General features: G+C 39.5%; 1 protein-coding gene across 3 annotated transcripts in view; it reads right to left on the bottom strand.

Annotated features, from left to right (window-relative positions):
- nrp2a (neuropilin 2a) overlaps window positions 1–25,478 on the bottom strand; it is a 99,720-nt gene that overhangs the window by 33,939 nt on the left and 40,303 nt on the right. For all 3 annotated transcript variants that reach the window (XM_036562837.1, XM_036562835.1, XM_036562838.1), the window contains exons 4-10: window positions 22,098–22,328; window positions 16,087–16,242; window positions 15,478–15,647; window positions 13,748–13,903; window positions 3,814–3,958; window positions 2,298–2,647; window positions 1,365–1,509 (exon numbers count right to left, since the gene is read on the bottom strand). In XM_036562837.1, the coding sequence (XP_036418730.1) occupies window positions 1,365–1,509; window positions 2,298–2,647; window positions 3,814–3,958; window positions 13,748–13,903; window positions 15,478–15,647; window positions 16,087–16,242; window positions 22,098–22,328 (1,353 nt within the window). The remainder of the gene's footprint in view (window positions 1–1,364; window positions 1,510–2,297; window positions 2,648–3,813; window positions 3,959–13,747; window positions 13,904–15,477; window positions 15,648–16,086; window positions 16,243–22,097; window positions 22,329–25,478) is intronic.

The following is a 25,478-nucleotide window of genomic DNA, read 5'->3' on the forward strand; positions in this document are numbered from 1 at the left end:
TTTTATTTCCAGGAGAACTCAATAAGTAGCACTTAAGCGTACTAGCACATCTGGTAGTATATTTGTATTCTATGTGTAACAGTATTGTAATAATGTCTACAAATTACACACTTAAATCTACTTAAGTGCAGCTTAAGTTGCCCAATAAAGCCCTCTAAAGCACAACTGAATGTGTTTAATATATTTAGTCATAGCTTAATTACAACTGAAATAAGTTGTTCGAAAGTAATACATTTCTTGTATGTGTGCAATAATACTTTAATGATTATACATTGATTTTATTGAGCAAAAGGAAATTATTTATAATATAAAAATTAAAATTAAAAGCAAATCTCACAAAACATATATTCAGGTGACTCTTATGACCTGGTTTGTTGGGTCTAACCTGGTGATTCTGGGTCAGTGTGTTTTGTTCTATAGTGACCCAGAGCTGGGTCATCAACATGAACCACACTGTGTTGCTTTTAACCCAGTATTTTTTCATTAATGTATAAAATACCTATATTTGTCAGTTATAAATAAAGGTAACTGAAGGGCAGCATTGTAAGGTAACATGGCACCAACATAAGCCTTTCATGACCAGTGACGCAAAAACCGACATGAACTTTTAAAAGGGCTTATTCCATCAGGTTTTTGGTCCATTTTGATGTCATTTCTGTACAGCAAGTGTAATGACAACTGGTGGAATAGGTCACTAGAAGCATCTATATAGGTTTGTGTCATTTGTCACGTGACATTGTTTTATAACTTGACATAAGCTGTCATGAAGATGCATGACTTCATATGACATCTGATATGTTTGTGGCATGGTTATGTCAAGGTTATGTAGCAGGGTTTAAGTAAAGTGCTACCCAGAACTCTTTGTATTTGACACACACTTGATTCTGAGTAGCTTTAGCAAAGCTAAAGCACTTTTAAGTTCTTGGTTTACTTGCATGCACATTCTCTGTTCTATTTTTTTCCCCCACAGTAGAAATCCTCCAGTTACCACAGCCAAACTGAAGGAACACTGAGTACTATGACCTTTGCAGTTGTAATGCCAATCCAAGTATTTGGTGAATTGATAGCCATCAACAGATATTAACATCTTAAATTCAAATAGACTTGTTCTCCTAGCTTGTCAAGAAGTTGTCAAGATGAAGCTGAAGATGCTAAATTGTTTGCATGAGCTTCCTCGTACAAAACTAAAGAACCAAACCTCGGACACCAAATATGTCTTGTGTGATCAACTATATTTGGGGTAAGGGGAACATTTTCTGCATGTAAATTTTCACTCTTCCTTTACTGGAATGAAACTGGCAGGAATAGCATGACTTAATGCCAGAGAAACTTCATCTACATTAGTGAATGTGTTTAGGTCCTACCTGGCAAGCTGCAGCCCAGCACCTCCATCCTCATGCCGATGCCGGCGGGGGACCAGCGCTCGGGGTAGATTCTGATGAACTGGGCTGGGATTTCCTCAAAGCGCCTCAGCTCTGGAGTGTCATAGTGCGAGTTCCCCTCAAAGATCTACAACACAGAGAAAAACAGGACAGATTCTACAATTACTTTCCCAGAGGACAGGGAAAAACAACACTGATAATTATAGCATTATTACTGGAGTCTAAGCTGAGCAACATGGCAACAACTATCAACATATTTCAGTTTGGCTTCTTTTCTCTGGCTCACAGGGTAAAAACAATAACCATTTAGTACTGAATAACGACAGAATTGCTGCTTTCTTTGTAATTTTATTCACAATTGAGTTATACTATTGCTATCTTGCTTGTATTTATTGACCAATAGGTCAGTGGCTAGGCTAGCAGTCAGGGTTGGTTCACACCACAGGGATTCTCAAGGGTTTTATGATGTATTTGTGTAGTGCACGCTGGGTATTGTAGTGAGAGAAATTCATGAATGAAAAGGTGAAAATGATAAAAAGTTTTGAATAATAGTGAATTCTGTCAAAGTGATGTTGCTAAGGGATATAAAGCTGTGTTATATAATATTTAGCATGTTTAATGGCATGCATGGCAGCTGTAAAGTCTATTTAAATATTTGGTGAATTGATAGCCATCCACAGACACTGATATCATAAATTAAAACAGACTTCTAGTCAAAACATCCCAAGAAGCTGAGGTCTGCGTTCGATAGTTTTGATTGCAACTCCATTCGTCCATTTATTATAAATCACACTTTACCACATAGTGCCAAACCACACAAGCAAGTCTATTTGAGGTCACTTAATAAGCCCCAGCATTGACTTGTTTGCTACATAAACTAGCAAAGAAACTGAAGAAGCATGGTCAGATACAAACCTTGGGCATACTGGTCTTGCTGTCCATCACAAAGTTCCAGTCTTTTCCGTTGAGGCTGTGGGCCAGGCGGTACTTGCGGACGAAGGCCCGATTGTCCGAGCTGCTTCCCACCTCTCCACTGCGCGCCCCCTGGGTGATGACCCCACGCACCATCTTGATAGTGGCCAAGTCTACCTGGAGCCACTCTTCTCCAGCCAGGGGCTGCGCTGGAGCAGGAAACCAGCCTGATCTGCTGGCCACAAGCCTGGCGGCTCCAGGGGCCCAGTGCAGGTCCCTCACTGAAGAAGCCGTGATCTGAGAATCCGGCAGCAGACCTGAGAGCATTCCCTGGAGCTCTGAACATGGAGCGTCTGAGGAGAATGAAAGAAGGAGATCCCCAAAGGGAGAGTTATTGATCCTCAAAGGTAAATTTAACTGCCATAGCTGTGCTCTGCCCACAAATATGCTCTTTCGTAGTTACGTAGTTTTCATAGTTCTACAGAATGATGACAATTCCATTCCATTTTATTTATTAACTACGTTTAGAACAGTATTCAGAGTTGCTGCAAAATGTAAACTAAATTGCTATGCATTGCCGTCCAGTAGGTGGTTGGTCACTGGTGGACCAAACCAAGCAACGGCAGGCAGCAAGTTAAACTGAAATATCATCCTTGCTCCATTTTTAAAGGAAGAGGAACCAATATACACTAGCAATTAGCCTAGGTAGTGGTGTAAACAAAGTGAGAGTAAGATAGTTTTGTCTCCTGTAGTGAATGAATGTAGCCTACGCAGGCTAAAGTAGGCTATTCTACACATGTTTCGTTATCAATGCATGGACCAAATGTGACCCAATTTAACAGCAAGTGTGCTGGTGATTTAACAACTTCAAGTGTGCCGAAAACTTTCAAGTTCTTGATCCTGCAAAGGAAATTTACCATTTTGCTGTGCCTATTCTATGTATTTTGCTCACTGTGCCTAGTCTGGGAGCAATGCCAACTGGGACAACAGGGAGTTAAGTGCCCTGCCCAAGGGCACAACTAAGTATACCCCAGTCAGTCCTGGGATTTGAACCCAATACCTTCTGATTGCAGGCTCACTTCTCCTACGACTAGGCTACTGTCCATAGTAGCATATATTTGCATTTAGCTCAACTAATTGCCTTGCTGCTTTTATCACCAATGGTGTGCAAATGGGTACAGGGTGTGCACAGGGTAAGAAGATTAGAAACATGGATCAATGGTTCAGAATTTAAGATCCAAGAAATGTACTCGTAGAGAACTAGCAAGGACACTACATGCTGAATAAATCAAAATGATGACATGCTACAGCACTAAACTCTGACTACAGAGCATGAACAAAATCAGATTTCTGTCATATGATGGATGTGTTTCTAGTGGATAAAAAGTAAGGTAACATAATTTCATAGGTCTTGAGTGAAACTACTGGAAGATAAAGGCTTTTAAAAGATTGTGAACCTCTGATAAGATGACATCACTGTGTAATATACGAGGGCAAGAGGAAAGGTCAGTCCACACACCTGTGATCTGACATCCATAAAGCTCGAAACGCAGGGCGATGCCATTCTTCCAGGCCTGGGGTCTAATGCGGACGAAACGGGCCAGAACAGGCTGAGGAACTCGGTTCAGCACCACTTCGGATGGGTCTGTGTTAGCATGGAATATCTGTGAAATAGATAACATGCATAATTAGTTCTGCTAGGTTTACATGTTGGTATTGAAAAACATGTTGTTCCACTAAAGATCTGATTTGCCGTTGTCCATCTATCATCACAAGAAGGATAACTAGTTATTAATTATGAATAGTAAAAGCAATAAAAAAATGTGTCACAATTTTACATCATTTCTCACTAATAATTGAAACAAGCAGATAAATTCAGTGGAAATTACTGGATTTAATTCCAAAACTAAGTTTGTTTTATGATTTGAATTTGTTGAAAAGATGTTATTGTTGTTGCTTTAGTATCATTTAGTACAAACAGTGACCATACTTCACAATTTTAACATGTTTTTGATACAAACACATGAAAAAAGTTCAGAAGTGTATCTGCATATACAGAATTTAAAGCAGATATAAATCTTATCCATTAGTAACTATGTAATAAACAATATAATCATGTAATTACATTGAAATAGTGTAGATAACTAACAGAAATATTCCTAGATGTGTTGAGTTTTAACCGGTCAATCTTATTTAACTATTTAGTAGACCACATGATGAGTAATATTATTGTTTAAGGTCATAACATCTGCTTTGCTTCCTCACAAAAAAAAAAAAACCCTTGTTCAACCAACTGGACACTTTTGGCATCCCCTTCATACCTCAATTTGTGTAAAAGCACTTGAGAGGAATAGTCACCAGCTCTCTTCCTGGAGTTCTATGAGAAGGGTTCAAGTTATGAAGGCAGCTCTTCAAAAGAAGGAAGCCAATGACTGTTGGAAGGATGAGGAACTTCACCCCAGGAAGATCCCACCGCTCATGAAGGTATGAGTAAACGAGGGTGTATTGGACGCATTTCCGGCATCAGCCTTTCTCGATGAACCATATCCTGCTATGATTTAAATATAATTCCACTGCTTCGTCATACATTCTTTTCGTGAAATAGTAAACAGCTTTTCAATGGTAACTGAGCCATCTTTAGCCAAGCAGATTGACTTAACATTTGGTAGGCTGGTTCTGGCCAAAGCCATTGATCTCTGGAACCTACTATTGATTCTAAATGTTTTTGCTTTCAATATGTAAGAAATCAAATACAGAAGAGAACCAGTAGGAGCAGTAGAGGACATGTTTTCCAGTAACTGGGAAAACAGGTAGGACAAACTGTTCTCCAAAAAAGTTTTGTCTGAAAAGCAATTGAGCATCTCCAGGTATGAGAACAAAGACCTAACACCAATTACTCTGCTCCACTTTTGTGTGAAATTACTGTGAAAGTTGTCCACAAAAACCTCATCAAAAAGTAACAGGTTTGTTACATTCTGCTTTCTGCAGTGAAACATCTCTCTATGTTTCTGCAAGCCACAGAAAAACAGACCTCAGGACTCCTCTGTGGAAATGATAAGACCTAGATAAGACTAGTGGGAAACAAGGGCTGATAAGGCAAGAACTCCCCATGCAGAACCCAATGACTGGCAGCTGAACTCAGTACCCACCCAGGGGACTCCATGACTCCCCTGAATGAGGATAACAGAAGGGTGGATGTGAGGGAGCTTGGGTTTTGGGTTACATAATAGCTTTACATGATGCCTTGTCAAGCTATAGGATACACCTGAAAAGTACATTGTTTGAAGATAGAGTTGTGAAACAATAACTTTAAATGGTTTCTACATGACATAGACTGAAAACAACAGCAGCAAAAGTAAGAATAGCTATGTTTGTATAGCACATTTTATAAACAGTGCAGTTCAGAATGGGGTTATGAAAGTAAAAAAAAAACGTATTAAATAATAAAATGAGTAAAACGTATATAAAAAGAATATAAAGAAAAGTAATTCATAATTTTGAAATTAATAGTGAAGTAGTAGAGTCGTACTAACTATTCCAACAAGGCTCCATTGCTGTAGCATCTGCTGAGGCGAAATGACCTCAGAATGGACAAAAGCAGCCTTTATGACAACTGAAGCTTGTTGAAATAAGCCTTTATGAAAGTTTATGTAGGTTTATTATAATTGTCATGAAAGGCTAAAGTAGGTGACATATAGCTTTACAAATATCTTCAGTGAAAAGTTACCGACCTTAGTTACAGTGACCACAGTTGTCACAATGACCTGTTTATTGTTTTTAGAAAGGGAGGTATGAGGAAGCAGTACAATTATATTTATAAGCTATGGCAGGATATGCTTCATTGAGGAAGGCTGATGCAATCCATGGTTGTGTTTGTGGCCAGAGGTTCAGTTCTCACTGGAAAGGAAGGACATCAGGGTGCACCTCCTGATTTTCAATGACGTAAAGGATAAGTCATCCACTGTGTTCATATAAGCTGCCTTTAACCATGCTGAGACTTCCACAATGCCATGTTCACTGGAAAAGTGTTTGTTATTTATCACTGCCCCAAGTTGGAGGCGCTGGAAATTATGCACATAATATGCTTTGGTGGAATCCATGAGGGTTGGATAAACACTCCAACAAAGCCACCATAGATGTGATTCCATTCTTCTGTGGGAGGTTTGTGGAATTCAATAAGATGGAAACTCCACAATTTCACCACGATTCAATCTAATTAGATTATTTTCAGAATGGAATACAGACAATAAAAACATTAGACCAAGCTTTTGTTTCTTTCAATTAAAAAGTAGCCAGAGAATTGTATTTTGGCCAGAAATTAGGCTCATATTCTCCAAATTATTAACATAATTGATTATAATTGATTCTAACATTCAATGCAGTTGAACCACAACCTTAAGAACAACACAACACGATGCACTGAGGTATGTGTACACCATGTACTAGTCATATCAGGTGTTACCAGTAGACCCAGTGAACCTGTGTCACCAGTAGACTGTACGTTAAACATGAGATGTGAACAAAGATATGCTTCACTTGATATGCTGCATGCATTTTTATTTTCGTTCTATTTCCTTGCTCTTCTCTTTCTACCTTTCCTCCATTTCTCCATTTCCATCTTCCGCTGTCCTCTCATTTTTACCTTTCTTTTTTTAAATCCAGTAGCCACTAGCGATGTCCCTTAGAGAGATAAGGTTTAGCTAGTGTTTTATAGGGCAGAAGAATCCATATGGAAGACTGCCCCATCTTACCCCTGCTTGCCCCTTTTCATGTATGCTCAAGGCTACACAATCTTCAGTATGTGTGTGTGCATGTGTGTGCGTGTGTGTGTGTGTGTGTGTGTGTGTGTGTGCGTGTGTGTGTGTGTGTGTGTGTGTGTGTGTGTGTGTGTGTGTGTGCATGCATGCTGTATCCACAGGGACCGATACACTCATAATGGTTCAGCAGGGCAGTGAAAACAGGAATGAGGGAGGGCCGAGCATTTAGACTTGAGGTACTCCCATTAAACGGTGAACACGAATGTGTTGTGGCTGGAAGAACCAGACAGACAGACGAACAAACAAGACAGACTTGCTCCAGATGCCCAGATGGTGACATGCAGTCAAGTGTCAACAATTTGCCCAAACACAAAACCGAGTCATAGAGTCACTGAAAGTCATTGACAATTCTATTGACAAAATAAAAGTTTTTATTTTTAGTAAGAGGAAAGTGTCAAGCAAAGAGTTTTGAGATATGGAAAACTCTTGCATTCATGAGACATTGAGGTAGAAATTCCAGAGGAATCACTGTCAGAGAAAAGGACAGATTTTATGGTCGTTATATTCTGTCATGCCATCAGGGCATAATAAAGAGTAGAATCAGGTCCTGAGTCACCATTAAAAATGAAGGTTTAGGAGCCAAATAAATAGGAAAGGGAATCTGATATATTTGAAGATTCACATTGCTTAAAATCATTGTGTTTAAGATTCAACTAGAAGAATAATCAAATGGCTAAAAGACGTGTCAAATCAAAAATTCAAACCGCTAAAACCTCTTGTGTCTACAATTCAAACTGTAGAAGACATTACCAAATCATTTTTTTAAGATTCAAACAGGAGAAGATTCAAACTCCAGAAAGCCATCATGTTGAGGTTTTCCATGGCTTAAGCTCAAAGATTCCAGCAATAGCTTCACCATGCTCTTTGTCCTGCACCAACAGGCCTAATTACTGAAGTCAAAGGTTAATTAGTCAACAAGGTCTAGGCAACATGGGATTTTGGACAGAGTCATCTTAAGGGCAGGCCTTTAATACTTTTAAGATTGAAATCGACGGAGGAATGAGATGAGTACATATGGCCATATGTGTGTGTTTGGGTGATGGTAAGGATTATACTTAATCCACCAGACTGCATCCATAAATTCCATGATTGCTTTTTGGTTAGACTGTAAACCGTTGAAAATCCAACCAAAATCTTATTTACATTACACTGATTGTCCCGGCAGTTGCCTGAGAAACTGTAATTATGGGAGCATACTTACAGCAACATTGCAGTGTGCCTGCCAAGAAATGGACCAATATGGATACGGACTACACTTTAATTACATGGGGAAAAATGGGCAGCTATCCAACACCATCCCCCAATATTTCCAATATGTGTCGAGATAAGCTGTTTTTGTGTTAAGCTATTACTTTACCTATTAGCTCAGCTTCGTCAACGAGGTCAAAATCTGCCTGACGACGACATGGACGGCGTCATGACGTAGCAAGCTGCCACCCGTCCATTTGAACGGAAAAAGCTGGCTGGAGTAAATTGAATAATTTAGGCAGCTATGTTATGTCTCAACTACTGACGGGTCATGAAATTATAACGACCACATCCTGCGTCCCTCTCGCATGCCCTTGTGAGTGTGCATATGTATGTATGTGTGTGTGTGCGGTGTCTCGAGCTTTGTTTCAGTCAGACGTCCCAGGCAGACTGTTAAGGGACGGGAGGTCTCTAAGTCTTTAACTATTGATGACCTCTGCAAAGGCTTGGGTCAGTCTAGAATGAAAGACGAGCATGAGGAGAAGAGAGGCAGAGAATGAACGAAAGGCTGCGAAAAAGAAAGAAGGTTGACAGACAGGGGTTGTGGTCACCACCCACCGATCCCTTCTGGTAGAGTTCCATGAAATTAATGCTGCTAAAGAGAAATGCAGGACAAACAGGTTTAGTCAAGATCTTTGTTATTGGGACACAGATAGTACTGTCTAAACCTAAACAAAGCCTTGTTGATGTCCAAAATATTCCCACAGTTCTAAACAAACTGTCCAGCTAACCAGATCCAAATCCAAGTTCATTAATCTCCAAAATATTCCCATAGTTCTACATCAACGGTCCCGCTAACCAGACCTAAACACATCTTTATTAATCTCCATAATAATCCCATAGTATTATATCAACTGTCCTGCTGACCAGACCCCATACCACAGCCTTATTACATCCAAAATAATGACATAGTTATGTACCAAACATCCTATTAACCAGATCTAAAAACAGTTTTGTTAATCTTCAAATGAATCCCATAGTACTATACCAGTGGTTCCCAAACTGTGGTGCCCAATGACATTCGGGGTACATAAAAAAATCTGAGATTAATTTACTGTCAATTCATTAGCCAGTCATCCAATTACACAAGTACTTTCCCAACAGGGGCAGCAGCCACAGACTCTCTCTCACACATATGCACCCTCGTACTGACATACCGATGCCTTTGTGATTATAAATTTAAAGTTTACTAAATTAAAGTCTGGAAGTGGGAGGGGTAGAGGACTGCAAAATGTTTGGGGACCACTGTTCTATACCAGCAGAATTAAAAAAAAATCTTTTCAGCCTGCCAAGTAGCACATTATGTATTGCACTGATTAGCAGAAAACTCCCTCAGCACATTCGAATGGCTCTTGTTTGACCAAATTGATTAACAGTGGCAAACTAGAAGGGGAAAGTTCATGAACAAACTAAGTTGGCTTGATAAAGCCATTGAATTCCCAAGTGGTTGCTAAAGTTGCTAAAGTGGGCTGTGGCTATGGCGTCCTAGGTGCTTGCTAGGATGTTGCTAGGCCATGGCTATGGTAGTCCGGGTGGTTGGTAAGGGTGTTGCTAGGCATTTGCTATGGGATCCCAGGTGGTTGCTAGTATTTATGTATACGTGCGCCAGTATGTATGTGAGTCTGCATGTAACGTCTATAAGAGGCAATGTAAGAGATCATTGGTGGCAGTTAGATTTTAATCTTCTCAATATTCCGCCATTCATTTTCTTATGAAAAAAAAAAAAACGTGTTTGAATGAACGCTGTGTGAAAATCATATACGTTAACAGTCTCAAAAGCTCAAGCAAACTATTCTGGTGTAGGCTCCACAATCCTGCCAAGTTTTGTTGTTCTAGCTTGGAAATTGCGAGCCGTGAAAACAACAACAAGCAGGCCGGCGCTTCTGTATTGCGAAAAAACAAACAAACAAATAAATTACGTCCAGCTCAAGACACTGCTTCCAAGATATTGCTTCTTCTCAGCCCCTCTCTCTCCTCCATGTCTTCCACCTCTGCTCAGATGAAGACGTTGACAATAGGAGCTGGTTCCAGCTGGCCGCCCGCCAGCTTCAAGCAGATGAGAAGGCGCACGGAAACTATGTGCATGTGTATGCACTCTCATAAACCGTATATTGAAGCATTTACTTCTGAACAGTGCTTTTTACTATCCCCCATCCCCAAAAGAGCTTTCTGTCAGTGAGTGTAAAAAATGACAAGACCCCTCTCCATTACCCCCCCTTCCACCCGTGCCTCCCCTCCCGTCTCTGGCACAGGGACCAAGGAGAGAAACCAAATTGCTTTGTATGCTGTTTCTTTTTGCAGCCGCCAAGCTTGTGTGACAGATATATTGCTTGCCGTGTGAGATGGATTTATAGGAATTTCAATCATAAACAGGATGTGTAGCAGTTTTTTGGGGGCCTGTGGGATTTCCCACCCTATGTATGCGTGCAAAAATGTTTATGTATATGCTCCGGCTGTTATGGGTTACGTTTGACCCTTTGTGTGTGTCGGCCATAAATGAGGGATGGGAGTGTATGCATGTGTATAGTGTGAGAGAGTGAGAGAGGCTTAAGGTCCAGACAATTAATTGGCTCAAGCAAGTTTCATCAACAACCCTGGCTGTAAACGGAAACCATCCAAAATAGCATCCCTGCACTGTCTGTCTCAGTCTTAACAATTTCCTATTTAGGCCAAACTTGTGCACATACAGAATGGAGGCTACCCCTCCCCCTACTGAAGAGGGTCTTTTCAGCTTCTTTAGACCCCACAAAGTGAATACCAAATGAACCAATTTAAAGGACAAGGCTTGGACAAAGAGTTAAACTGCTTATCCGTCGTTCTAAGGTTATGAACAAAATATATCCTGCTAATAGCAGGGTTCTAGGAAAACCTCTACTGGACCTTTGCATGATGTGAAAGTTCTTCGAACTTTCTAAAAGATTTTTCATACTTTGTACTTATTTACAGAAGTGTCTAAAGAACACTTTTTTGGTTCCATTTAGTACTTTCATTTTTTAAGTGGCACTTAAAAGGCCAAAACAAAACATGTAATCACTGCTACATCTGTTATAAACGTTTACTTGCATCCTACAGTGGTACCACAGGGGACTCTGGTTGAAAGGTTTTTTGATAATATCTTGAAGGTGGGAGGAACTTTTGAAAAACTACAAGCACTTACTTCAGGGTAAGTTGTTTGAAATGTAATATTTTTTTTTCCCTGCTGGTTGGCTAAAAAAGAAAGATGCCAGATAGCTAATGATATCGCTGAAGCTGAACATTGCCATGGCGGGTTCCCAAGGGCTGTACAATGTATTTGTGTAATGCATGCTGGGTATTGTAGTTGTGACTGCTGCTACAATGCTGGATTACAGATTATTACTTAACGTGAACAATAACAGGCAAGTTTTGCTATCAGCAAAGCAAACATATCCCCTAAAAAAAATGACCTTTCGCCCCGGGCATCTGTTGTTCTCCCATTCTCCTTGGCTAAAAGCATTAAAAGGGTTTCCCCCCTAATTAGACACATTTGAAAACCACAGCATGTCCCTCAGAGGACAACAGCAACCCAGAGTGTGCATATTATGATGCATAGGCTTACTTACACTTTAATGGAAACCTCTATGGCACAAATAGATTTGGGCCCAGGACTAAGCCCATTATAAATCCTGGTTCAGCCTGGAGGTCAGGACCAGCAATCTAGCATTAATGCTCAACCCTCTTCCAGACAGCAAGATTAATCTTTTAATCAAAAGCTAACCCACTTAAAAAAGACAAGTGCGAGGTTAATCCCAGCACACTTATTACAGGGTCTACCCCCCAGTGTGAAGAAGGGGTTAAAACACTTAAGCATCTTTTCTGAGGTTATGATTAAACTCTGTCTGGCGCTAATATTGTGGGATTAGCGGTCACGAGACTTGGTGACCCTCAGAGGGGAATGAAAAGCAAATGGAAACTAAAAAGTAAATGAAACAAGATATTCCTGCAAATTTAGCATCTGAAGTCTAAATTTACACTGGGGAGGAGGATAGCAGAGATTAGCAGTTATGCTAATCCTAGCCTAATGGCACAGCTTCTGTCAGTCAGGCACCTGGGGCCTATCTCACGAAGCACATTCCAGACTAAATTTCAGCTTCACAAAACCCAAAACTTGTGGGTGCACCGCATAAGTAGCCATGGTAATCTATCAAGGTATAAAGTGATCTACCATTGTAAGAAAGAAAATCCAGGGTTTGATCGAACTAAGCGTAAAGTTACTGGGCTTAGCAAGAAATCCTGCTTCAGGAGACAGGCCTCTGGTGCCTACATCAGTTGTTTCTGCTCAGTAGCCACAAAATCACTTCCAAAGTTATATGTCTTTCTAAAGTAATGGCTAATTTAAGCAACTAGAAGTCTAAATCTAAGCTGTATGATTAGACTGATGCAGTAGTTTCTGTGGTAATCTGCCAAAAACTAGCCACCAGGGAAGATAAATTAAGCTAAAATACTATCCAAAAACAACTTTTCCTTGAAAAGAAGTATGGGCAATGCAACCATAAGGAAAAATTATCTGTCACACATCCCTTATTTTCAAATGAGATATAGCAATAAATAACTTGACAAGATCACAAAGCTACCATGGATTCCGATAGTACACTTCCGCAGCAAACACAAACACCCAGATTATCCTCTCCCATGGTTAGGGTCTGTACAAGCCCAGGTGTGGGGGTGTGTGACCGGTCATGCAGGTGTGTTTACAGCAGCTAGTGCATAGGCATGACGAATGGCCTTTAGAGATAAGGGCACACAAAGGCCTCTATTGTTCCCAGGTTGCCAGATAACCATCCCTCAAACTGTTCCCATGTCACTTTCTCTGTCCACAGATCAATGAGGGGGTCACCTGGGACCGAGGTCACCACTCCCAACAGTCATTATAACTCCCCCCACCAGTGGCCCATGGCAATTAAGTCCAGTGGCTTTACTTCCTCCAGGGCATTTCTAGCCTCTTATCTCAATTCATTATTGCAGTCTTTGTACGCAAATATGGGTAAATTTCACTGAAAACTATTATGTGTCGGTAATTCAGGGACATTCTGGAAAAACACTGTGTTTCAAAGGAAAACCAAACCAAACACCATCAAAATGAGGCAAATCTCAGCTACAAAAAATCATTATAAAATTGTCCTCACAGTATATTCACAATTCTGTAAACATCTGTCAAGAAAGATTATTTGTTTCATAATGAAACCCCAAAGAATCTTCTCTGCATCATCCTCCGCAATTCTCAGGTTTTGATGAGAGGTTCCTCAAAGCCTGTGGCTTTGATTTTCTTTGGCTTTCATGATTTTTACTGTGATGCTAAGAGGTTCTTCAGGTTCCACAAAGCCATATAGCTCCTGGAAGGAAGACAACCAAGTTCTTTGTTTTCCCTACCTTGTGGTTCTTGCCATGGCGGTAGATCATCCAGTCTTCTCCATTGGTGCTGACCTCCAGCTTGAAAGTGGTGACATAGTAAGACTTCTGCGTCTCTTTTGATATGGCTCCCTGAGTGGCAATACCGGTCAGAACCTTGAGGAAGTGCAGGTCCACCTATGAAAGAGAAGAAAATAAGGGAGTGATAGAAAAAAAACAGTATGATTTCATTTGGGCTGGAGAACAGAGATCAAAATAGGATGTTTCTTAATATAAGGAGCTTGTTGCTCTGAAGGAAGATAAGAAAGTATCAGATAACAAAGTTAATATAAAAAAATTCACTTCAGGGTTCTCTATGTATGCTACCTATCAAAACAAGAAAATTACATAATTCACTTTGTTTGGAGCTATTTTTGTCCACACAGAGAATCTGATCTTCAAGCTCATGCCAGCAAACCCACTACAGCTTTCATTATAAAGTTTCATTGATGATTTATTGTCAGGGTGTCTTGAAGGAGAATAACCTTAGCACAAGGTGATTCAGCCTCTGATCCATCAAAAAACACAAGACAAGTGTTTCCAGGCCTGAACGTAATCGCCATTCTGGAGACGATGGTGAAAGAAAGCACGAGGGTAGCAGGGGATCTAAAATCGATGGCACAGGAGAAGATTGCTAACCATGGATTTCTGAGGAGTGCCCTCATCCATCACGAGGCGGTTACCATCATACTAGGCCCTGCACGCATCATCACTCCCCGCCGAGACAACAAACACAGCGTTCATGGAGCGTGGTGTCTACCAAGGGGCGAGATTGAGTACTCCTACGCGGGTTTATTGTGTGCGCAGGAGAGTATGTGCAATGGTTCTTGGGTCGCAACCCAAAAAAGTGTCAAGAGCAGCTACAGAGAGGGTCATAGGTCTTCTTATTCTCTACCAAAAAGTCAAAGAACTTTTCTTTTCCAAACTGTGCTCTCATTTTGAAAGGCAATGGCTCCATCTTGTTTAAAACTTGTGAATGAGACCTGTCATTGAAAGCCGAATGATAAAAATTGGCATGTAGATCAAAAATTTAAAATTAAGTGAGCTTAACAGAAAAACATCAGGCACGTAAACAGAAAGCAGTCTGTCACAGCAGTCTGGTTGTTTTTGTCAGCAAAACCTTAAAACAAAAATATGATACTAACTACATTGTTTACAACAAAACTGCCAAAGAGGTTTCTTTGTATTTATGCCATAGGGAACAACTTTTGTTCTTCTAAAGAACCTTTCAGTGGAACCTTTTTTGAAACATAATATAATGCAACGTACATCAGTGGAAGTTTTTGCCTACAACCATAATTCCAAGCCGTTTTGCCACATTAACAAATGCTATTCAATTCTAACTAACACATGTAGATTGAATTGATATAAACTGAATTGATAGTTTATCATTTTATTATTATCATCTGCAGCTCCATCATTAAAATGTCTTAATTTGTACAGCTTCCTATAAATTATTTGAAAGCTGTAGACTATTAGCAACATATTAGACTCAATTTATAAGTAACTGCATTATATTCTTCAAAAAAGTGATCCCAAGCTTTTATACAGTGAAACACAGTGTTTTCCATGGTGAAGTATCAGTAAACAAAAGTACGAAGCCTTCTAAGCTTCCATTTAGAAAGAAAGCAATGTTTTGGGCTTAGAATGATAAAGCACCAATGTGGGTCCTGATTCAAGACCTGCTGATAACCACTGGGATAGAACCCTACCTGAATGTACTCTTTGTTGCTGTCTTCTGCGGGCGTCCAGGCATTGTCCTCGTTGTTGAGGCGGGCCAGCCGAGGCTGCCAGCGGCCGTCGTAGAAGGAAGAGGATGCCGTGATCTGCTCATCAGAAATCTTCCCCGACTCCATGCCAAAGGCGGTACTGCAGTGGAATGCTGGGGGAGATGAAGCGAGAGCAAGAGGGTAACGGGAGACTTTTCAAAATACCTTGCTCAATCTGTAACAACAAAAGCAGTGACTAAAGAAACATAGCTTACTCAGAGCTTCCTAACAACTGAATGGAAGGGTGAGGAAGAGATTGAGTTACAATTGAATGATGAGAAACAATGTAAACAGACACACAAGAGAGGGAGGAAGGGGAAAGTTTGCTTGCGGATCCACTGAGTGAAAGATTAGAAAATGGGAACGAGATGTAGATAAAGCAAGACAGACAGATAAAGGCTTATAAATGACGTATAAATGAAGAGATAGAGAGGACAGAGCTACTCAGCCTCTCTCAGATTACATTTAACTTGCCTTGCTGGCAGCTCTAATAAGACAGTCCATTAATAAACAATAAATGACTCTGGAAATGAAAATCTTTATCATGCTTACTGTCGCTAACTTCCTTGCGGGTCATGTTGTAGCGGGCAGAAAAGCCATCTTTGGCCACAGCCATGTCGGTGTGGAAGGACAGAGAGAGGAGCCCAGTTGAGGACACAATCTCTGGAGGGATCTTTGTGCCACAGTATCGTCCAATCAGTGGTGCCACTGTCGGAAAAAGTCAAGCAAAAACACTGAGATCAGAATCATGAGGAACATCAAGCATCTGCTGATATCCTTCTGCTTACAATGGCGATGCTCTAGAGCAGTGGTTCTCAAACTGGCCCTCAGGGGTTCCCAGGTGTTCCATATTTTGCTCCATATGTGTTGGAGCAAAGATGTGGCTGGAGGACCAGTTTGAGAACCCCTAGCCCTAACCTTAAACGCTCAAAATGTTTCAAAACTCTCTATCTTCTTGCTCCTGTGAATTCCAATGAGTCTGCTTTCATGAGTTTCTAGGGGGGCTTGAAAAATCCTCAACTGTTAATCCCTGATTATTGGCCTGTCGAGGGAAGAAAGGAGCAGTTCAGCACTCAGTAATTCATGGCTTTAAATGGAACACTTAAGACTCTACAGTGAACTTGTAAAAGCTACCTTCCACATAAAAGACTGAAAAATCAAAGAGTTAAACACCAGGTTAATACAGTAACAGATGACTTATTGATTTGGACATAAAGTCTGACTGTATTAGTCCGCCTGGTGTTCATAAAGCACTGCACAGCGAGAGCACTGTTTAAAGATCTGCTTAAAATCACCAAACTTACTATGGACTGATTCAGCACTCCATCTCTGAGCCTACATATGAGGCTTAATCAACTTATTCATTCATTTGGTAGAACCAAATAATACACTGTAAGGAAGCAATGTTTTGTAAGCACATTATGGAAGTGAACAGTTGACAAGGTAACAAGACCCGTTAATGCAGTAGCAGCACCAGGACTGGCGTTTTGGCTGAGCAAGTCAAACTAATGGGTGGGCTGAATTTGAATTTTACTCCTGTGGGCAGGGGGATAGGCTAGAGGGAAGTGGTGGGTTCAAACAATCGGGGGTTGGAGGGCACATGTCTAAAATATCTAAAGTCAAGTAATGTAGCATATCAGTGTGATATATCAATGTAACACTAACCACACGAAACTTGATATATCAATGTAACATTATCAATGTGAAATAAAAGAAATTTTATACTAATTTTTATACAAGATATAACATACTGCTTTATTAACTTTGGATATCTTACTGGTTCACATTTCAGAATATGAACATTCAGTACAGCTAGTGCACATGCTGCCCCGAACACTCAAGTGAAAGTGTTAATTTTACATAAGCATCTCTTGAGTCAGTACATGAAGAGCTCCCTGGGCAACCTGGTGTGTAAATCTTAAATATGGATGGAGCTGAAATAACATAAATACACCTCTTAGGTGATATTGCATAACATCCAAATCTGAAAGGGAATGGAAAGGGAGATGGCAGTTCTACAAAGAGGATGATTTTGTCTTTTTTTCAGCCTCAAATCGAGCCCTGAGTATCTTTGTAACTGAGACGGTTGCTAAGGGTCGTTAAACACTGTAGCAGGGAAAAACCGCAGTAGGGGACAACCGCTTACCACTCCTGATTTAAATACAGGAGCAATAATGACCAACATGACTTTTATATGCTGGTAATTTATGGCATGTATGTCTTTGTGTTGATAAACTGTTTGCAGATTGTATCATGTTCAGATTTAGATCTCTGTGATGGGCTTGGCTACTTGTGCTTATTAATATGCTTCCTATTCACCTAACAGTCCTCCCCATGCTTATCTAGCATCACTGCTAATGCAGAACTTGACAAACTTACTATCATAAATTCACAAGCGCATAAGAAATGCATAGATTCAGCACTGAAAGCTGGGTGTCTTAGAGAGTGTTGTTGGTTCAGGATGGAGCAAAGCTTAGCAAGCCCTCACAGTTATGGCTATTGGTTGAATTGGGATTTTGTCAAAAATGAAATATTGAAAATGTCTATGATTTTTAGGCAGTGATTTTTGCTTCAGTTTATTTGTTCACATGTTTTTTTTTAATGAAATGAAATCTGAGCAGAGCAGTGATTTTAAGAGAACTGAGGCCTACTAGACCCTAGTTATAGCACTGCCACTGTCTTAACATGTTTGCCTCACTGTTTATGCAAATTTGATTTAAAATCATTGCCCCCTACTAGTTTGGCTAGCAAGAGCAGTCCTTTTGATAGCCACAAGGCATAGAAGAGCTATAGTGTGTGCTAGCCCCCACCACTTCCATTCCAAGGTTTTCTGGTCCCACATCTTCTGTGCCGACGCTACAGTACAGTGTCCTTGACAGCCTTGAGGCTGAAGCTTTAGCATGAGCTATTTTACATGAGCTATTACAATAACTTGTTAATGATAAAATGAGCACTACAGGCTCATTAAAAAATGCTCAACTGAAAATGTCTGGCTAATACTGATGGTAGACACATTCAAAATGCAATGTCAAATCACACTAATAAATGATAGGTTATCAAAGACAACATGAGTTAATGATGCCCAGCAGACAAGGACAAGGTTGATGTTGATTTGCCCACTGTAAAAATATCATGGCTAAGAAGCTTCTGCTGACTCCAGAACAGATTGAAAGCCGTTAGTCACGACAGAGACTGGATATTCCCCACTCTTGAGAACGGCTGACGAGACATAGTGTGATCCTCTGTCCTCAATCCAACCCAGCATCCTGGATTAGGGGGGATCTTCTGTGATTTCTTTCACAAGTTCTGACTGCTAGAGCTTTTGATTTCTAGCTCCTATACCTCACAGGCTTATCGTTTGTGTGTTTGTTTGTTTGCTATTTTGAGGAGGTCAGGTAAAGGGTCCTACAATAAGGAAAACTGTGCCTATTTTGCCCAATTTGAGCCACTGAGTAAATGAAGTTTAAGTTTTGAGATGAAGAAAACCTAGGTAGTGCATGTAGACTCCTAAAAATAATGGGTTCTTGGGAGTGAAGCCATATCAGAACCACTTTTGATTACCTATAAAACCAATTCTTTAATAGTTCTTTAAAGCAGTGGTTCTCAAATTAGTCCTCAGGACCCCTCACACAGTCCACATTTTTGCTCAATCACTTTGTCGGGAGGTGGGTAGAGCAAAAATATGGGCTGCCTGAAAAAAAACCTTAGGACTAGTTTGAAAATCACTGCTTTAAAGAACTATTTTGTAAATGAGATGTATGGGTGTGAAGAACCATTTTAAAGCTTTAAAAATCACTACACTACACTAATTAAAAGTTTTCAGACTAAACCAAGTACCATGTCGAAACCTTTTTAAACGATTATTATTCTAAATGATTTACACATAGATGTTTAAGGTTGCTATACTATTTAAATGTAATCAAGTAATTGCATACTTTACTTACAAATCAGTATAGTTGGTCAGATTCAAGCCTGTGCTTCCAATTGTTTTCCATTTCCATTGATTTTATGTTACATTTTGCAACATTTTGTCATATCTTGCTATCAAAACAAGAAGTCAGAAATGCAGACTGTAGGATGTAAATATAATGCAATTATACTTTATTGTGAAACCATGTCACTTATGAAATTACATGATTCTACTAAAATTAGGTCTGTCAAATGTGTCAATGTGTTACATTATAATATAAAAAATTGTCAATACATTCATAGTAGTGCAGGCTATAGCCCAGCTGTAGCAGGCTGTATTTTGTTAGAATAGAATCTGTGATTGTAACTCTCTTGTCTAAAAAGGATGTTAATATCTCCAATTTCCCTCCATGCAACAATAAATTATGAGCTGTATGAACCAGAGCAAGAGGCTACAGTCATGGAGCAGCTGGCAGGTAGAGTTCTCCAAGCATCATAAGCTGTCCAATGACATTGATTTGAAAAGATTCTTCACATGTCTTAGAGGAAGCACAAGCTAACCTTCATCTTCCCAACTTGGTAGAACTGACTCATAGGTGGGGGACCTAGCAAGTGGGTGGAAACCGGTCACAACTTCACTGAGGGAAAAAACTGGGGGATGCTTTTGTCATCATTGACAATCACTGTGACTTCTAAAGTCAAGTTCGCCTCACACAAGCATTTCGGCAAACTGTTTGTCAGTTAGAATGACTCACTCATCAATGTTGATATAAAATGCAACCGTTCCTGTGATCTCCATCTTTATACATCTATGACATCCCATAAATAAAACCAACACCTGCAAAAGGCCCAAATGTTCTAACTGCTGGAACGCCCACATGCTTGCCTCAGCTGACACTAATTTCAGCACAAACATCTTCCCCTCCTTATCTTCTGCCTTCCACAGGAGAGATAAAACAATCACTCCTCATCTCTTCTCAAAAAGGAAGGAAGAGACTTCTCAGATAAGGATGGTCTGAAGAGGGAGCGAGAAAGGGCTTGAAAGGGGATCGCGACAGACGATGAGGTGGAGAAAACAGGAAATAAGTCATGGCGGAAGCCTCCGGCCTCTTCGAAGGTGTCAACACGTACTCTTGAGAAGGAGGAAGAGCTCAATAGCAGGCTGGCATGCTCAAGACCTTGAGTTAAAAGGAGCACTTCACACCCACTCAGAAGACTGCTGATGATGCACTACATATGAGAGCGAGATAAAATTCAGTTGGAAAAACAGCTTCATATTTCAAGCAAAAAAAAATATGTTACCATTTCTCAGCTTTTGGCAACTGTACAGAAATCAGCTTAATAGTGGGAGAAGTTTCTTAATCCTTACAAAGCTTAGACTGACAAATCGCATGCTGTAATTTGATAGCGTTTCTACACGTGGCTCAAATGGAGAGAGTTGAAAGTGTGCATTTGAAATTACATTCACAGGTAGAATAAGGGACATTTTTGATGGAAAGTTAGTGTTGTGCATACAGTCTTGTTTTTTTTATGTTTTGTTTTGTATTTTGTAATTTCTTGCTATGGAAACAAATTAGAAAAAAGAAAAGTCAGATATGTAGACCTGAATCTGTTGATACAGAATGTAAAACTAATATGAATATAATTTATTATGGAACTGTATTTATGAAACTGTGTACTTGTACTTAAATTAGGGCTCCCAAATTGTCAATTGGACTGTGTTAAATTATTAACACCACAAATCGTTCAAGCATTTTCCTAGTTTGACCATCCTTGGTAGTGCAGGCCGAAGCCCAGCTGCAGTGCACTGTATGTTGTTATGATAGAATTCATGCTGCTCTCTTGTTCAATACAGGTTTTAAGTGGATTTTAGAACAATATCTTCACACCTTCAAATGAATGTAATACTTCTTAACCCCTTAAAATCCCAGACTTATTACATGCAAAGGGCTATTTTTAAATAACTGCACTTTTAAAAATGACGGTTCTTTAAGGGTTTTTTAGTAAAGAAAAAATTCTATATAGAACAATAAACACTTAAAGAACCCTTTGCATTATTGAAGGATTCTCTGTATCGCTAAATGGTTCTTCAGGTTGATGGCGAATGTGCTGTGAATGTTCTATATGGAACCTTTTTGAAAAGCACCAAAAAGCATTGTTCCATTGTTATAACACTTTTAGCCTGAAAGAATAGAAGAACTCTTTTTGTTGCTATATAGAATCTTTTTTTAAAAAGGTTCTATATGGAACCATATAAAACACTATAAATTTCCCCATCAATCTGAAGAGCGCTTTCACGATGCAAAGAACCTTTTTATCATGCAAAGGGTTCCTTGAGTGTTCATGGTTCTATATATATAGAACCACGTTCTTTACTAAATAACCCTTAAAGAACCATAATTTTTAAGTGTGTACAGGAAGTTCAGTGCAAATTGGTTGAGCTATTCTTAGGTTATAGAAGTGTATAATAAAACTTTGGGCCTGCCGGTGGGCCCAGACTGGTGGGCTCTGGCTGGTGGGCTCTGGCCATATCTCTTCAAACCAACTAGGAACACCTTTCCCCCCTTTGAACCAAAGTAACCACATGTTCAGCACCATCTGCCCCACCTAATCCATCATCACTTATACAGCGCTAGTTATCTAGAAGCACTCACCCTGGGGCAGGCCGTCCCACACTTCCAGCCAATCGTATTTGCAATCACCCTCGGCCATCAGCAAGGGGTCATTCTCCAGGTCGAAGGTTTTGAAGGTGAGGGTGACCTCAGTCTGAGGAGGGGTGATGATGATGTAGGAGCATTCCAGGTTGTGAGGGTACTTGTCAGGGAAGTCGGGCGACTCGATCACGCCGGTCGGAGCGGTGAAGTTCCGGAAACAGTGCTCCGAACCTGCAGTGCACAAAATAAAGACAAAAAGATGAGAAAATATGAATAAAATTATGAAAATGCTAATGTTGCAAACCTTTGGAGAGCACATGCAAGTAAAATGAAATGATCTTTCATGTTTTTTTCACAGTTCATTTAAAAGAACATACATTACAGACAAAAGGTTGGAAGCAACATCATGAGTTAAAAGTGAAAATGTTACTTTTTCTAGAGATAATGAACAGTAATATGACTAAACATGGATTCAAAAGTGTGTTGCTGAGGTGAGTAAATGGTATGCTTGCAAGGGAAAACTTAAGGAAATGAAGTCAAAAAAAAAATATATATATATATAATATTTCTCATTAAGAGATGTTGTAAGAATACTGTAACATTTTTAACCTATTTCTAGATGTTCTTTTCTAGTTTTATGTAATTTTATGTAATTAATGTGTCTCATTCCACTGAAACAACCACGCAACCACACCAACAGAGTAAGACAATTTCACTAAATAAAATGACTTAAAACAATTGAAAAAATGTCTAAAAATAAGTAATATTAATATTAAGTAAGTAACATAATATTAAATTTGTAATATCTCAAAATGAGAAATATTACATATTTAGACTGGAACAGATACACTAATATTTCTCACTTCACATGAGTGAAGTATAAAATCCATAGAGACCCAGTCAAATCCAACATTCCCACTTTCTATACCATTTTAAACTATATAAAATCATAGTTTACCAAAAGGTGACGATCATGTTAGTGTGATAGTTGCAGAGCAGCTCCTGAGCTATACTAAAGCCATGTAAAGGCAACTCTTCTCAGACATAGCAGCAAAAACTGCTGTATCTGTTTCTGCTGTCAATTTTTACACCCACTATCTGTTTAATTAAAAAGATATTCCCTCCGAAGCAGGTATGTGATGGAGGCAGTTTAAAATGGATGAACGGTCACTTTACTTAGACTAAGCTTATGTGATGGTAATGTTTCACTTTTTAATGTGAATTTAGGGTAACTGCAGAAATATTGTCCATCGAATTGATTCCTAAATGTTCTCCCATTCAGATGGTTTCATCAGCTGATTCAGGTGTTACATTACCAGTGTGTCAAGAACCAAAAACTGCTCAATGTATGGAACTGTTATCAACAAAGAAAGTGAAGATGTTCCCATTTAACATACTACAGTAAGCCGTCTTCATTGCAATGAAAAATTTCTTTAGGTTGAATTGGATGTCAATAAATATGCTGGACTGGTTTCTGGTAAACTTATTTAAATGTAGTCTATTTTATGATTATGATTATATACTGTTGTATGCAACAATTTAAATACTTCTGGTCAAATTCCATGTTTTATAGGTTTGTGAAAATAAGTTAACATCCTTTACAGGGAACACAGCTAAATATGGTATTTCTCAGCAAAATGTTCTGGAATTCTATGTATATGCTGAATGTAACATATTGGGAAAAAATAGAAGATAAAATATAAAATGTGCCATAACGTTTGTACAGGCCTCCCTGTATGCACATGCTACATTTTAAAGTTACTTTCTATGCAGTAAAAAATTGCAGTGTGTTCTCTGAAGATAAGCACTTTGAAAATCAACAAAACATAGAGCAGGGGCACCCAAACATTTGCAAACGACTTCAAAAAGCCACTCCTTACTTCCATACTTCAGTCTGTTGCACATTTCTTTATACCAAAATGTGAAACATGTGCTAGACAGAATGTCTTCTGAACCTTTCAGCCATATGTTGAATATTTAAAAGCTTTACAATACTCTGTAGCCTAAACAAGCTCTCACAACTCTTCATAAACATTTCAACAACTTTTTTCGGCAAACATCTGGGGTGTATTTTTCGATACGGTTTACTATTCTTTGCATGTGTTTCACAGGTGCTCTGGGGGGAACAGGAAAAGTCATGCAAGAGGAGCAGCCTGAGAAAGCCTGCGAGTGCTTGGACCCGTATTGCCACCAGATAGCTTTACTGTGGCATGCCTGCCGAATGCAGAATGAAACGGGGAGAGAGGGAAAACAACTGAACTTAATGGGCGAGAGAGAGAGGCGGGAGCGAGAGGAGGAAACAGGCGAGCTTAATGAGAGAGAACGAGAGATCAAGAGGGAGAGATAAACAACAAAACAAACAAGTCTAAGTGGGAGGCGGCGGGAGCCCGTGGCTCATCTGCTATGCAGATTTATGCTTGCCGAGTTGCTCACCTTGAGCTCTGGCAGCTGCACGGGCCGCCGAAAACTTCCCATCGTGCTTTGCTCTCACCTGGAGACGTGGCATAGGTCCTGAGTCATTGTGGAGACATTTATGGACGTGCACATCAATGAGTGAGCGGCATGGCGCTCCATGACCAAGCAGAGTCAGCTCTCTCTCTCTCTCTCTCTCTCTCTCTATCTGTTGCTCTTTCTTTCCTTTTTTTGATTTAAATTGTCACACAAGAACATTTTCCTATTTATTTGAACTTTTTTGCCCATGTTACTGATGCCCACGCATGCATAAGAATCACTCACGCCTATTAAACAGTTGCATAAATGTAGCCTGCAAAGCTTTTATGGACCATTCTGCCCATTTTATGGACCAAATTAGTTTCCACCACACAGGAAAAACAAACAAACGAAAATGATTTACAAAAGACAATTAAGTATTCAGACCTTAGATATTTACAAGGATTGTCATAATCTAACTACTAACAGAGACATTACCAAATAGAAATATACAAAATCATCATTTATAGAGAACTTTCTATAATTGCATTTTGTTTTTTTTTTAATATCTTTTTGATTTCATTTGAAGTGAAGTTGAAATGTTTCATCATGAGGTTAATTTTCAAATAAAAATATTGTAAAAGTGCTGTCTCACGTTTACGTCCCCTGCAATTTAGAGCAGGAAGTGAGGCTGCATCCCTGTCCCTCATGACCACATGGTGAGCAGTTAGATCCCATTGTTTTAAAGTAAAAGTCCCAAAGTCTGAAAATCATTGCGGAACGTTAAGAATTGTCAATACCGAAACATGTTTTGCATTTTAATAAAACATGTTATGATTGTATGTGTGTACAGCTGTTCAAAGCTGTGTTTGCTAGTCATGTACTGACTAGCGATTTTGAGTTCTGCTCAAAATGAGCTAAAATTGTCACTGTAGAAACAGTCACTACTGC

This window comes from Colossoma macropomum, unplaced genomic scaffold (assembly GCF_904425465.1).
Source record: "Colossoma macropomum unplaced genomic scaffold, Colossoma_macropomum, whole genome shotgun sequence".
Lineage (NCBI taxonomy): Eukaryota > Metazoa > Chordata > Actinopteri > Characiformes > Serrasalmidae > Colossoma > Colossoma macropomum.